The sequence below is a fragment of the Alternaria ventricosa genome, assembly GCF_023758065.1.
Source record: "Alternaria ventricosa strain BMP 2768 chromosome Unknown scaffold_12, whole genome shotgun sequence".
Lineage (NCBI taxonomy): Eukaryota > Fungi > Ascomycota > Dothideomycetes > Pleosporales > Pleosporaceae > Alternaria > Alternaria ventricosa.
This window is the reverse complement of record NW_026055692.1, coordinates 51,959-65,405: the sequence shown is the minus strand read 5'-3', so window position 1 is coordinate 65,405 and position 13,447 is coordinate 51,959. Positions and strand designations below refer to the sequence as shown.

Below are 13,447 nucleotides of genomic sequence, written 5' to 3'. Positions count from 1 at the left end.
AGGCTGGTGCCGTCTTCGCGGCTTCCACTCCACCCGACTTGCACCAAACAGCACAACACGAAACCGGACTGCATGCAGGGCCTCGCGAAGAAGATATCCCGGGATCCCGGCCGATGTGTCGTTAATGATGTTGGCGAATGAGACCCACTGATTCGGCTGAGACCTTTTGGCGCCAACAAGAACTCATCTGCCCACCTGGCATGTCTGACTCACAATGCGTGGTCACAAGCTTTGTGGGAAGCCAGAACATTCCAGTGGCAGCGAGCCGGGTCTTGCTTGAACAACAATGGTCACTGAGACAAGCCCGGGATGACATATGTCTCTGAGCCACGCTGTTCGTGCTGAGAGTGGCTGTGGAGGACAGTGAGGGCTCAAGGTTCGTCTGCATACTTAAATCATCTACTTTCTCAAAGCTGAATTCTTGTTGCATAATCCAGCTTGTACCTAAAATAATCTCCGACCCAGCACCTCTCTATTTGTACAGACGCGCAAAAGTCCGACAGGTAAGCGATCTTTACGAATTCGTGGGTGCTTTATTGGGAGATGTGACCCTTTCGTGCGCTAAAAGCAACGCGTCCACTGTCTGATATCTTGACTGACATCCTTCCAGTTTCATCATTCGCCACCTGCTTTGGCTCCAAATGCCGACTCTCAATGCGGGTTATCACATGGCGACCCTCAAACCACCCGAAACATTAGGAAGACTACTCGAAGCTACCTTCAAAACAGCCCGAGTTCATCATTACACCGAGCCTTTGGGTCTCCGACAACCCTCTGTAGGTAACAAAGGCGCAATCAAACGAGGACGCCCTAGATACGAGGGCATAGCCAGCGACCTCAACAAAGCGACTAAAGAGATTGTGGATCAAATCGTCGACACGTACCTCTCCGTGGGAGATTTATGTGAGACGATATGTTCACAGCCTACCTTTCTCGATGCGAGCATAGAGCCCCTCCTGAAGGAGCATGGTCCCTTGTTATGGAACCACAATAGTTCCTTTAAGACATGCGCCAACGACATCGACGAACTGAACCAGGACTATGTTCGCCCCGATTACCTCTTGTACGAAGACGATCAAGATCGCGTCAAGTCAGTATTGTAACAATGGGTCTGAGAGCTAGCTAACGTATTCCTCGCAGCATCAAAACGCTCGTGTCTTGCTGGATCCTTCAGCGTGCATGCGTGAGAATTCGGGATCGTCCTTACCAAGAAACCGAACTCTTCTATATGGCATGCGTTCTGTTGTTTATACAAAGAACGCATCGTGAGATCAGTCTCCGGGGACTGAATAGATCAGCATATTGACTTTTCTGGGTGTAGGATTCAATTAGGGCTTTCGCGCATGTTCCATCTCTATTATTGTAGGTTACACAAGGGTCAGGAGTTTGTTGATCTGCTTCTTCGTTGGAAGAAGACCCGTTAATGGCGTTACGGAAGCAACTGGATATTCTCAACCTATTCTTTCTACTCGATCGAGTCGACACTGCACTTTGACAGACGTCCGAACTGTCCCCCGGGCCGATCTTCAATAGGGATCGGAACAGACGACCCCTGCCTTGATCTACAGCTGTCGGAACGTCGGCTAAGGCACGCCATAGACCAGGTAGTGCGGCTCCTGGACTCCTAATTTCTTCCCGGCCCCTGTGGCGTGCGCCACCGACTGAATGGGAACGTTCGCGGTGCGTTCCGCCGCAAGAAAGGGGCGTAAGGGGTCGCTAGTTACTGCCAGGTCCTTCACCGGCAGGATTAAGATGCTGGTAGCAATGCGGCGCGGTTGCTTCTAGACCTAAATCGAGTTAGCGTCAGTGTTCGTGTATTAGCCACTAGTTAGCATGCAGTGCAGGTGCGTGCACGCTCCCAGGGAGTAGAAGCGGCGCAAAATCCCCAAGGCTTCACCGATAACTGTACTCAACGCTTTCTCTCAGTGTCGATCACTCGCTGACGGGTGATTCGGACTCATACCTGCATGGTCACGTGCCATGCAGTCTCGGCTCGACAAGCCAAAAACCATCAGTCTACGCATGAGCACTATTGCAGCCACCCGTTGAATCACGCCGTTTACCTTCCTTTGCTTTTCTTTCCCCAGAGGTTCGGCCTCGTCAGGGCCGTTGCCTACGCTGCGTAAGTGTCATCCGCAACGTCAGTCTGGGCAGCTCTTTATTTCCGATGCCAGGCGGACTCATTGAGAGCGATAAGTTCTTGCTGTGACGCAATCTCTGAAACATTAGTGTGGCCAAGCTTTGCTTCCGCTTATTTCCCACAAAATACGTATGATTCCCTTCAAGATATGGCTGACTTACAGCCTATGGGATCCCGAACGCACGGCCCGCCGCCACGGCTTTGCTACACCCGTCTGATAAGGCAGTGGGTGATCAGCAATGATTCGCTGGGGAACGAGCACCGCTCCCGTTAGAGAACAACAGGGAATCTGGAGTCGATAGGACGTAATCTCCGCTCCGCTCGAATGCCGCGAGGGACGCTCTCAGACCAGATCTTGGCCTGTTGCCTAACGTACTGAGACGTCGTGCAGCTCAACATCATCTCAACATCATTTCAGCCAATGAGTTGACTTCGTGGAGAGCTATGAAGGTCCTTCGTCGCCGATCGTGTACACAATCTGGCACGAGACGACGTTCCCCGAAATTACATCCTCAGATGAGGAGCTGCGAGTGTGATCCGAGCTTTTTCACTGGTAGAATTACTGCAGCTGTTCTGGCAAAGCGTACCTTTATTCCTGGAAACGACCAGGGAGATGAGTCATAGTATGTGAGGAGTAGGTTCTTAGCCAGGTATGAATCCTTCCGGTGATTCGGCGAAATAGTCCTGCGCTTGGCTGCCGTAGTCATCATCTTTCTGCGTGCGGAAGATACTCTGGCGTGTAGAAGTTGCTGTCTTTTTTATAAGCAAAGCATGAGGATGCTCTCTCTGCATACCACCTGGAAAGCCTCACAGCACGGCACTGGAGACCAACCCCGTCACTGTCTGGTAGCCTCTGTATTGCGTTTACCGTATCCATCACATCGAAGCAATCACTTTCAGACGCCATCAACGCCCGTAGTCTCTACGACCTTGATTCTACTTCGAAGGTTCGCACAATGTCTGCTATGTATCCTCGAAAAAGGAAGCTATTGATTGAATCATGAAGCTAACGAAAACAGAACTCACTGATCCTGGGGTTATGCCACCAGGTGATGATTCCCTGAGCTTGATCGAGGAATGTACCAAGGGGGGAATACACGCTGTTGTATATCTGTCACGTCTTGGGCTAATCAATCTAGCAAAGGATGCTAGGAAGTGCGGCAAGCCAGACTTCAAATCAGTACCTGAAGTTCAACGCTTCTGGGATTCAACGAAGCCTATTGTCGAGTCTATTGCGACGCAATACAAGACAAGAAACGCTATGCGCGATGCTCTCCGAGATCGGCGCATCTGTCTGGAAGAAATCTCAAGAGATTGTGTAAATAAGTTTGGCCATCAGGTCTGGAACAATGGCATTGAAGAGCCTTTCGTCACGCGCGTCGATACTCCGAAGAGACTCAGCGAGAAGTCCAAATCCAAAGAGACCTTCAGAGTCCAGAAGTCTTCGAAAGTCAAGACTCGTACCAAGATTGCAGAGAGCACGTATCCAAGGCATCTGATCTACGGAGATCGAAGTGACCAAGACAAGTAAGTTAGTCCACAGACAATATGATCCTCAAGCACGAGGGACTAAAACAACACGACATAGAATACGATTGCAAGTATCTGCGTGGATCGTCCAGCGCGCCTGTCGAAAAGTCGAAGCCGGGGGGAAAAAGAACCCTTACAAAGCACGCGTTAAGGCGTCACGGAGACCGTCGAGCTTTGTGGCAGCAGTCCGCGTGAATCGCGATGAAACCCCTAGCAGTCCCAACTTGTCATCAAATGATGAGACTGAGGAATTGGGGAAAGCGTCTACGAGACCTTCGAGCTTCGTGGCAGCAGTCCGCGGGAATCGCGACGAGCCTCCTTGTAATACCAGATTGTCATCAAATGACGATATCGATGAATTGGACTTTGACTATTGGGCTGGCACTTCAGGGAAAACCAAACCGACAGAACAAGTCGATACTGTTCTCCGACGTCAACTGCAATCATCAGGAGTATTTCAAGATCAAGTTCAAACTCCTGCACAACGATCCATTACCAAACGCGTAGCGGTTGTGGTATCCCCAAGGAAGCCCGGGAGTTCCAAAACCACAAGAACGGTGAAGAGGAAGCCGCAGCGAAGTGAACTGGTAGGGATAAAGAACACAGCCGCACGGACTGTACGACTCAACGCGAAGAAGGCGCCAACTATGATACAACCAGTATCGAGCTCGCGCCGTACGAAACAACCTCAGACAACCCTCCGTCCTGTAACGCCAGCGATAGTCCACGATCAAGTCAGGAATGAGAATGCCATTCAAAGTCTGGGCTCGATGGCAAACCAGCCGCTTCTTGATCGCAGAGAGCTGGGAATCCAGCTACTTGTTCTTCTCGAATCACAGGACGCTGGACGCCATGAGATCGCACACATGCAGAACACTATGGAGCGCATCAACAGTATAGCTGCGCAAAACTCCGAAAAGCTCAAAAATGCGCTGGACAGTGAGTACGAAAAGTGTAAAAGGGCTCTGGACAGATGGCTAGTATGCATGAGAGCACTCGTCGAGTTTCGTAGGAGAACCGGACTCTCGGGCGATGGGCCCAGCATATTGGCCGGCTTCGAAAAGCTTCCACTGGAGAAAAGGAAAGGGCAAAGACCGTACTTGGAGACGTGCCGAGATGTTCGTACATGGGTGAGAGATGGCATGACGCTCATCGTGTTCTGCAAAGAAGTGGGTTCCATACTCTTGAAGATGGCTAGCTTTGCTCCTTTGAGTATGAGGTTGGATGAACTTCTTAAGATTCTGATACCTTTCACCGCGGGCCTGATGGGATGTTTCCTTTCTACGCCTCCCAATCCCTGATACCCAAAAGGGTTGTCAACACATTGTCTCGGTCTGTATGGGCGGTATGTTGCGGCAGCTCGGTTTAGAGGGCTATAGAGGATTGGTAATATATGCGTCGATACTGTTTTGTAAGATTATTACTACACCACACTTCGTACTTTGAAGCAATGCTCGTAGCCGCCCGTGACGACACCTGCAGTATTGACAATCTTTGGATATCTCCAACCGTCCAACGACTGCCTCACTTCGCTTGAACCGATGTTCAGTTGTTCCAGTATCTCGATGACGGCAGCATACAAAACATCAAGGTTGCCGTCTTCAACCTTGACAGCGATTCCGACAGCCCCATGATTCATTCCAGCCAGATCAGCGTCGGGTGAAGCACGAACTGCTACTGCATAACAGGCATCTGCTCCGATTTTGCCAACGACTTGTCCGGTATAAGGCGTCATGAGCGCTGTGTCGAAGCGATCTTCGCCAGCCACCAGTCCGGGATAGCTGGCCATGCACTTGTGGATCCGAGCTAGATGTCGTGTTCTCTGATCGAGTGTCTCTTTCGAGGGACCGTCGGAAAGGTCAGCGGCATCCGCAATCCTTGCAAACATGAGCGCGAGGTTCGGAAGAGGCATCGCCGGCGTAGGGAGGTTGCATCCGTCGACAGTCCATAGCACCTCTTTCTTCGTGAGTCCGCTTACATCTTCAACAGCTCGATACACGCGCTGCTGCATGGGATGCTCATGTAAGTAGTAGTCGTGAGTTGTCACATCCAGACACACCGCACCTGCTACCATACCGACGTGTTTTCCGGAGCAATTGTTGTAGATAGCAGTCGGTGTAAAATCTTCTTTGATCCACGCGCGATTGACAGCAGCGTTCTGAGCTGGGTGTCCACCACACGTAAGGACCTCCTCTTCCTCTCCCGTCTTCTTGAGCATTGCTTGTGCTCGTTCGATATGTCGAGGTTCACTACTATGCGAAGCACACATGAGCGCTACATCTGCGTCATCGTAATCGAACCTCTCCGCAGCGCCTGTTTCCAAGATCGCAAGGGTCTGGATTGGTTTCGTAGATGATCGCGCAAGGGTCATTCTTTGGTAGTCGCCAACGGTGTATAGTAGTTTTCCAGATGCGTCGACAATGGCCGCGTGGACGTTGTGTCGATTCTCGATGATGCCACCGCGGTAGCTGAGGACTACATCATGCTCAGACAAAGTATGCGCTCCACTCTTGATAGCAGCGCTTTCCGTCAAGGAATCTGTCGTAGCTTGTAGCTTTGCGTTCGTGTCCTCCGTGGCATGTACCATGACTTGGCTGAGTGCGCTATGTTCTGCGCGGATCGACCGGGACAGGAGACGCGAAGATCCGAGATACTGTGCTGGTGCCTTCGTTCGTTCTAGAGCTTGAGAGGAGGACTGCGTCAAGGTTAAGGCCCAATTATGGAAGACATGAATGAAGCGCGAGGAAATATTGTTAGTGCAAGACGCTGTCGCGTCCGGCGTACACCTGCCTTTCAATGTCTAGCGCGAGTCTCTCCATTACCTAACCAATGTCCAATTGAGCATGTCATCGCGTATGGAGGGCTAGAGAGGCAGCGCATTTTCATGGGAACTGCTTGAGATGCGCCCTACACGTGGCCGATAAGGCGCGCGATAAGGTACCGAATGGGCCTGCGAATCCGGAACGGGCTATGGCGGCGTCGCTGACACTTTGCGCTTGTTGTCGCTGAGCAAACCACGAGGATTTATTGGGCATTATCTGACGCTCCCTACCCGATAATTGTAGGCGACTGACGTTGGAGGTTGGGATGGAACCAGAAGAAGTGAGACTGTGCCTCGGGAAGGAGCGCGACACGCTAAAACACTAGCGTGTTTGCCTCCGGGGAGGCGTGCTTCTTCTGAACGTGTACACAGCAGGCTTCACGGAAAAGGCAGTACGCGACGGCATGTTTGAAGTTGAAGAAAGTTTTGATAAGTTTTTCGCTAAAAGTATATACATCTAGATGAAGAGAAGGGAATATTGGAGCTCCTGCGCAGCAAGAACTGGTGACGTCACCGTCTATACGCTGAAGCTTACGGCAGGAGACTTCCAGTTCACGAACTCTGGGCCGATTTTCTTGAGGTCGGTTACACCAATGTTCGCCGCGTCGTTGATGAGCTCGTACTTGAGCATCTCTGTCGCCCTTGCGACACCCTCAGCGCCGTAGATGTTGGCGTACATGAAGGGCCTTCCGAGACCGACAGCCTTGACACCGAGAGAGAGGAGCTTGAGAACGTCAGTACCGTAGCGGATACCTCCATCAGCGTAAACCTCGATTTGTTGGAAGATGTCGGGGTCCTCGTTGTAGATCTCTAGGGCGACTTCTAGGGATGACGGCGAAGTGTCGGTTTGACGGCCGCCGTGGTTGGAGAGGAAGATCGCCTTTACACCTTGCTTGACAGCTTCGCGAGCGTCTTCGACGGTCTGGATACCCTTGGGGATGATGGGTAGGGAGGTCATGTTGGACAGCTGCTGGTACAGATCCCAAGTCAGGAGACTCAGGTTAACGTCGGCGGAACCGACACCGTAGCGGGCAGCACGGTGCCTGACACCATCACCGGGAGAGTCGACGGTCAGGACAATGGCCTTCGCACCAAGATCCTCAATCCTCTTGAAGAGGACCTGGGTGTCGTTCATGTCACCGTCAAGGTAGACTTGTTGGAACAAGACTTGCTCTGAGCCGTTGGGACGAGCAGCGTAGATGTCTTCCAAGCTCTTGGACGAGTAGAGCGAGGTCATGTAGAGGATGTCGCCTTCGCCGGCACCCTTAACGAGGCCAAGCTCACCATCCTCGTTGGCATATCCACCGCGCGCACATGGGGAGATGAAGAAGGGTGCTGAGAAGTTGTGGCCGAGGATAGTTGTGGGCATGGAAGCCTGGATGTTGGTGATGTCGCGGAGGACGCGGGGCCTCAATCGGTAGCGCGAGAAGACTTCGAGGTTGTTGCGGTATGACCATTCGCCAGCCGCTCCGTTGCGGTAGTATGTGTAGGCGGAGGTGTTCATGTGCTGGCGGCCGACCCATTGGAAGTCTGGCAGGCCGACCAAAGACTTAAGAGGAGGCAGGGTGTCATTAGCGACGAATCCAGCCAATTGGTCGTCGATACCAGTATCGGGTTCGTTGAGGAAAGGGCGTGCTGCCAGAGCGCAAGTAGCGAAAGCAAGGAGTGAGTAACGCATGTTGAGCGAGTACTGTTGGGGTATCTAAGAGCAGGAAAGATCGACTTTGGGTGAAAGATGGGTTGGTAGGAGATCCCAAGACTCTTATACCTCCTCAGTCAAGCCTGGGAGACATGGGACGGGCAGAGCTGTGCCTACTCGGCATGCAAGTCACTCTGGGCACAAGATCTTGCATGCCATCTAACCCTTGCCTGCACACCATCTGTGCCAAACTGGACTTTACATGGCGCTACTTGCCAACTTGGGTTTCAAAACCATTTGCGTCATCGGAGAAGGGCCGTGAAGTCCCTTCATCTGATAAACAATCCTGTCAAAACGTCTAAAGTGGAGCATCACTACGTCCCGCTGTGTCGCCAAGCGCTCCAGAGGCGGTCGCGACTGGGTTGTTGTTTAGCATGAATTGGACGCACAGGGCACCGAAGCTGCATCGGACCGATGTGGTTCATGTCAGGATTGTCAGTCCAGGCACGCGGGTGACCCACTGCGGAATTTCGCATCAATCGGTGCCGTCGCAGTAGCTTGATTGGTCAGTAGATTGATAATGGTTGCACAGTTCCTGAAATTGAGGTACCGGAACCAGCTCGAAACGTGGAAGGTGGCTTCGGTCACTGCCGTGGGATTCCCAGGTTGCTCGGCACATTGCCGGACCTGGAACGTCACTTATCCCACGAGCTAGGCTGAAACGTCTTCCAACTTTTCAGCCTGGTGACAAAGCAAGCAGCGCCTTGATTCCGCTGCTTCTCTAAGCCTTACATCGGTCACCGATGGTGATATAACGACGGGCTATGCTCTAGTCGGGCGTTGTGGCAAGGCGGCTAATTGCTGTGCTTGTCCCGAGGTAACAACATCGATCGTACACACATGCTGCATCGAGCCATGTGCATACCGGACTTCCTGAAAAATGCTCCTTATCTCAGGAAATTGGCTCCTCTCTGCGATTGATGTTGTACCTACGGTGCTACCGCATCGGATCGCCGCTCCGAAGCTACGCCTGTACTTCAGTGGGCTGTAATGCAGGTCTTCCAATGTCGGCACAGTCACACGTCCCCTTAACCGCCTACTGAAAGAGCTTTTTCTCGCGCGAACAAACGTATGTGGATTATACATGATACTGAGGAACGATGAAGGAGTGAACAGTGGCCCAGATAATTTACAGCCTGAATACGCTAGTAGGTTAGCGCGTAACGGCCAAGGCTCTCGTCCAGCGGGCCACGGGTTCTTGCTCACATCTGGTCTCTATCCGCCGACGGCGGACATCCCAGGTCAACGCTGTATATCGATTTTACTCCACATATCTAGCTGGAAGAACGGGCGTCTGCACCATCCGCCTGGGAGACGAGCGAGTTCGAACACGCCCAGATTTGATCTCCGCCTCCCTTGGCTCGCTCCCTGCAAAGCATTGCGTTCGATGCCTCTCACCTGGACGTCAGCCTTGGCTTGACCGATGAGACTGTCTCTTCTGATTGTGCGAAATTAGGGGGCTCTGTGAAGGCAAAGCTTTCGTGTAATACCCGTCCGTGAAACGATGCCTCCTCTTGGCGTAGTGACAGCCGCTTCGGGAATCGAGCGAGGATCAGAGATCATGCGAGACTCCAGTGATGCAGCAGGCTCAGGTGTTGAATACTGTTGAGCCTGAAGAGCTCGTGAGGGCAGCATGGACTGGTTGCGTGGTTCCAAGAGGTGCGGGGAAATCGTGCCGTAGGCGCGGGGTTGCAATGCCAAACTGTCAACACTCTCTTCTTTCTTCACTCACAGACACGAGCACAAACAAGGGAAGCCTTCCATCATGGCAAGCAGCTTACGCGTTGCGGCCTGCCACGCATCACCCGTCTTTCTCAATGCACGCAAAACAACAGATAAAGCTCTATCCTTCATCAGACAAGCGGCATCTAACAAGGCCAATCTCGTGGTCTTTCCAGAAACCTACATCTCTGCTTTTCCGATCTGGAGCTCTCTACGGCCTCCTACTGAAAACCACTCGCTGTTCCAGCGTATGGTACAAGAATCTATCTATGCTGATGGCGATGAAATGGAGGCGTTGCGCGAAGCGGCTCGGTCAAACAACATCCTAGTGAGCATCGGCTTCAGCGAAAGGTCGCGACACAGCAACGGCTGCCTGTACAATTCGAACATCTTCATTGGAACCGAAGGCGAAGTCCTAGTCCACCATCGAAAGCTGGTCCCGACTTTCTTCGAAAAGCTCACATGGAGTAGCGGTGACGGCTATGGGCTGCGTGTTGCTGATACGCAATACGGGCGTATCGGCGCGTTAATCTGTGGCGAGAACACTAACGCACTTGCAAGGTACTCTTTGATCGCGCAAGCAGAGCAAATTCATATATCAACTTGGCCGACGATATGGCCGACAAGAACTTCGCGTCACACAGCGCAAACCGCCGAGCAAACCACCGACGATAGCAATGAACAGTCGAGTCCAAGCGCTGCGCGTGGAACAAACTACGACAACTTAGCCGCAAACAAGACCCGTGCTGCAGCGCATTGCTTTGAAGCAAAATGCTTCGGTGTAGCATGCTCGGGCCATCTTGGTGAAGATGCTATCAAAACGATCATCGAGGGTGCAAGTCAAGCGGATGTCGTAGCCGAGACCCTTCACGCCATGCCTCGCGCCGCGACCTTCTTCCTGGATCCTACCGGCGCGCCATTGCCTAGCTTCACCTATAAAGGTTGGGAGAAAGAGCATGTACATGCATTGCAAGATCGAGAAGACATCCTGTATGCCGACATGAATCTTGACGATTGCATCGAAGGCAAACAATATCATGATGTTGTTGGTGGATATCAGCGACCAGACGTATTTGATCTCAAAGTTGATCGGTCGAGGAGGGACCCAGTGCGATTTGTTTAATATCAGAATACTGCGGATGTCACCTACCCGTCGTAAGTTACTTTAGCCTGCTGTCTCGGAATGCGCCGAAGCGATTCACAGTGCGCTCCTCGATCGCGTGCACATCTTATGCACAGGCCGGCACTACCTCGATGCGCCACAACACTTTTGCTCAGCACCACCCTGAAAGCCAGCAAGCCCATCATGGCGCAATTGTATTACAAAACCCTTCTGTCTACAGCCGCCGCAGCGGCCCGTCAATTTTGGGTTTCCTCGTCCCAATTGTACGGACCCGAGCTGACTGTCAGCAAGCTCCTGCGGGGTGAGAGTTCTCACCAAATCCTTGGGCGTGGGTTCCGATTCAGACGGCTGCAGATCGAGCAGGGGTCGCGAGCTGTCGCAATCAAAAGCTTAATATTCGGTCGGTCGTAGCTCGGGGACTCTAGAACCACATCACGTCGCACTGCAGCAAGGCTTAGGATAAATGTTCAAACACGCAACTTACTGGCATCTCTTCCGAACAACGTACGATGCGCATAGGCCACTTACCTACAACATGCCGAACATTGTTCCTGGTTGTTGCCAAATGCTTTCAAGTTGAATACTTACTACTCGTTCCGATGTCCTCGCATTGGGGAACATGAATCAGCTGGATCTATGATCAGCAGTAGGTCTGAGCGCGTTGCCGACTTTCAGAGAGAAGCGCGCATCTTGACCCTCAAACTCGAAGCTTAGCAAGTCTCTCCACAGCACACAGCTATATTGGCAAGGTACGATGCCACTTCCGCAAATCCTTCGACACGACATGACTACTCTACACCCTTACAGTCGTAGTGCTTCGAGACCAGGATCGAAGCTTGTATGCAGGTTGCGGCGTTAAGCCATCGGAGTGTCAGCAGGTCGCATTCACCTCAGTTTGAAGAATACGGATCAGGCCGAACGTCCTTGCACTTTGCGCGCGTCAGGATCAGTCAGGCACATCAAGCAGGTAGCACATTTTGCGAGAGAAAGATCCTCTTGTTGGTTGCGCAACTAATGTAGCATCTCAAAACTCTCGCCCTCATCCCAGCCCGTCCGAAGCGACGATGTTGCTCCCCTCCGTACGTGCGTAGCCTTCTGCCCATCACCACTGGTTGCCTAGCCGAACAGATCCCCAAATGCAGAACCATCATCCGAGTCCGCATCGATATCGATACCCTCCTCTCCGTTTTTCTCGTCGTTTCCATCCTCTTCAGTTGTCTTTCCATCGTCCTTAATATCGGAAGCGGTCCCGCGACCGGCTGGTATGGCCGTGGTCGCCGTGAGGATTATGTCCTTGACGTTCTTGTCCCTGAAAGCGTTGCTGAAGAGCGTGGTCCAGATGGGCTCTACGTCCTCGATGTTCGCAGCTTTGAGTAGTGCTTGCAGCTTTTCGGGGGTGATGGCGATGCCTTCGTCGGCGAGGATCAGGGCAGCGTAAGAGACGGCTTGTTCGGCCTTATTGGTGGTGGTAGACATTGAGGCGACGCGGTAGCGTGCGCGTCGATGATTGGTGTTGAGAGAAAGATTCAACAACCGGAGTAGCCGATGATGAACTTTGGTTTGCTGCCCTGGTCTGGAGAAGCGAAGTCTTTGTGTTGGTGTTGATAAGGGCCTCTCGTTAAGCTGGTCGATTTGTTATGCAACTTTGGGCGGGATGAGTTCCTCTATATGTGTGCAGAGATTCACCAGCACTTCTGAGTCACGAAATGCGCTCGTCATCTAAGACTTTGTTGGGTTGCGATTCATTGACGCGGTCATGTCGCGGGTTTTGCGATGACTACCTATTTCCTGAACAGCCAACCGCTCAAAATACCGCAGTTTCAGACGAGCTAAGACGCGCTCTTGACGGAGGGCTATGATTGGTGCGCGGAAACTATGCCTCGAACATTAACGGCACTGTTTCGACGTTGGAGTCAGCAAAAGGGCGCAGCGCCGCCCGGAACAGCGGATCGCCTCGTTGCTCCTCTGAGTCACGGCGAACACCAACATCCAAGGCCACCCGCGCATGCTTTGAAGACAAAGCAACGACGCTTACCGTGTCAATAAACGAGCTACAGCGACTCCGTAGCTCACGGTAATAAGGCGACTTATGAAGTGCGCCAACAGTTGATGTTGTTGAAGCGTGACTCTATGTCCAAGTTAAACCCAGAGGTCAAAGGTCCATGAAAGGGAGCTTGCTATATGTGCTAGCAATGGATTCGGCCTATATATCCCACTTTGTGAGTTGATGACCGTCAAGTTTGTGGTCATAGAGGCGGACTCTCCAGCTCCAGCTATCGCCTACCCCATCAACACTACACCGAGGTATGGCATCCCAACCTACACCGACGGTCATACGCATCTCAGTTTCCTTCATCGACGGTTTTGCTCTGGCGAAATGTCGAAAGTTCTAGACATAAGACACGAATTGAC

The 13,447-nt window shown here is 52.2% G+C and overlaps 5 protein-coding genes across 5 annotated transcripts; 2 read left to right on the top strand and 3 right to left on the bottom strand.

Moving 5' to 3' along the window:
- Nucleotides 1-3,140: 3,140 nt before the first annotated feature.
- J4E93_006906 (uncharacterized protein) lies at nt 3,141-3,671 on the top strand (the record flags this gene model as incomplete). Its single annotated transcript, XM_049344816.1, has 1 exon — nt 3,141-3,671. The coding sequence occupies one exon, from the start codon at nt 3,141-3,143 to the stop codon at nt 3,669-3,671; it is 531 nt and encodes a 176-aa protein (XP_049197741.1).
- Nucleotides 3,672-5,093: 1,422 nt separating this feature from the next.
- Nucleotides 5,094-6,257, bottom strand: J4E93_006905 (uncharacterized protein; the record flags this gene model as incomplete). The annotated part of the gene is made up of 1 exon (XM_049344815.1): nt 5,094-6,257. One exon carries the CDS (start codon nt 6,255-6,257, stop codon nt 5,094-5,096), a length of 1,164 nt encoding a protein of 387 aa, XP_049197740.1.
- Nucleotides 6,258-7,008: 751 nt separating this feature from the next.
- On the bottom strand, nt 7,009-8,169 carry J4E93_006904 (uncharacterized protein; the record flags this gene model as incomplete). The annotated part of the gene is made up of 1 exon (XM_049344814.1): nt 7,009-8,169. One exon carries the CDS (start codon nt 8,167-8,169, stop codon nt 7,009-7,011), a length of 1,161 nt encoding a protein of 386 aa, XP_049197739.1.
- A 1,786-nt stretch (nt 8,170-9,955) lies between these two features.
- J4E93_006903 (uncharacterized protein) lies at nt 9,956-11,035 on the top strand (the record flags this gene model as incomplete). Its single annotated transcript, XM_049344813.1, has 1 exon — nt 9,956-11,035. One exon carries the CDS (start codon nt 9,956-9,958, stop codon nt 11,033-11,035), a length of 1,080 nt encoding a protein of 359 aa, XP_049197738.1.
- A 1,116-nt stretch (nt 11,036-12,151) lies between these two features.
- Nucleotides 12,152-12,511, bottom strand: J4E93_006902 (uncharacterized protein; the record flags this gene model as incomplete). Its single annotated transcript, XM_049344812.1, has 1 exon — nt 12,152-12,511. The coding sequence occupies one exon, from the start codon at nt 12,509-12,511 to the stop codon at nt 12,152-12,154; it is 360 nt and encodes a 119-aa protein (XP_049197737.1).
- Nucleotides 12,512-13,447: the final 936 nt, after the last annotated feature.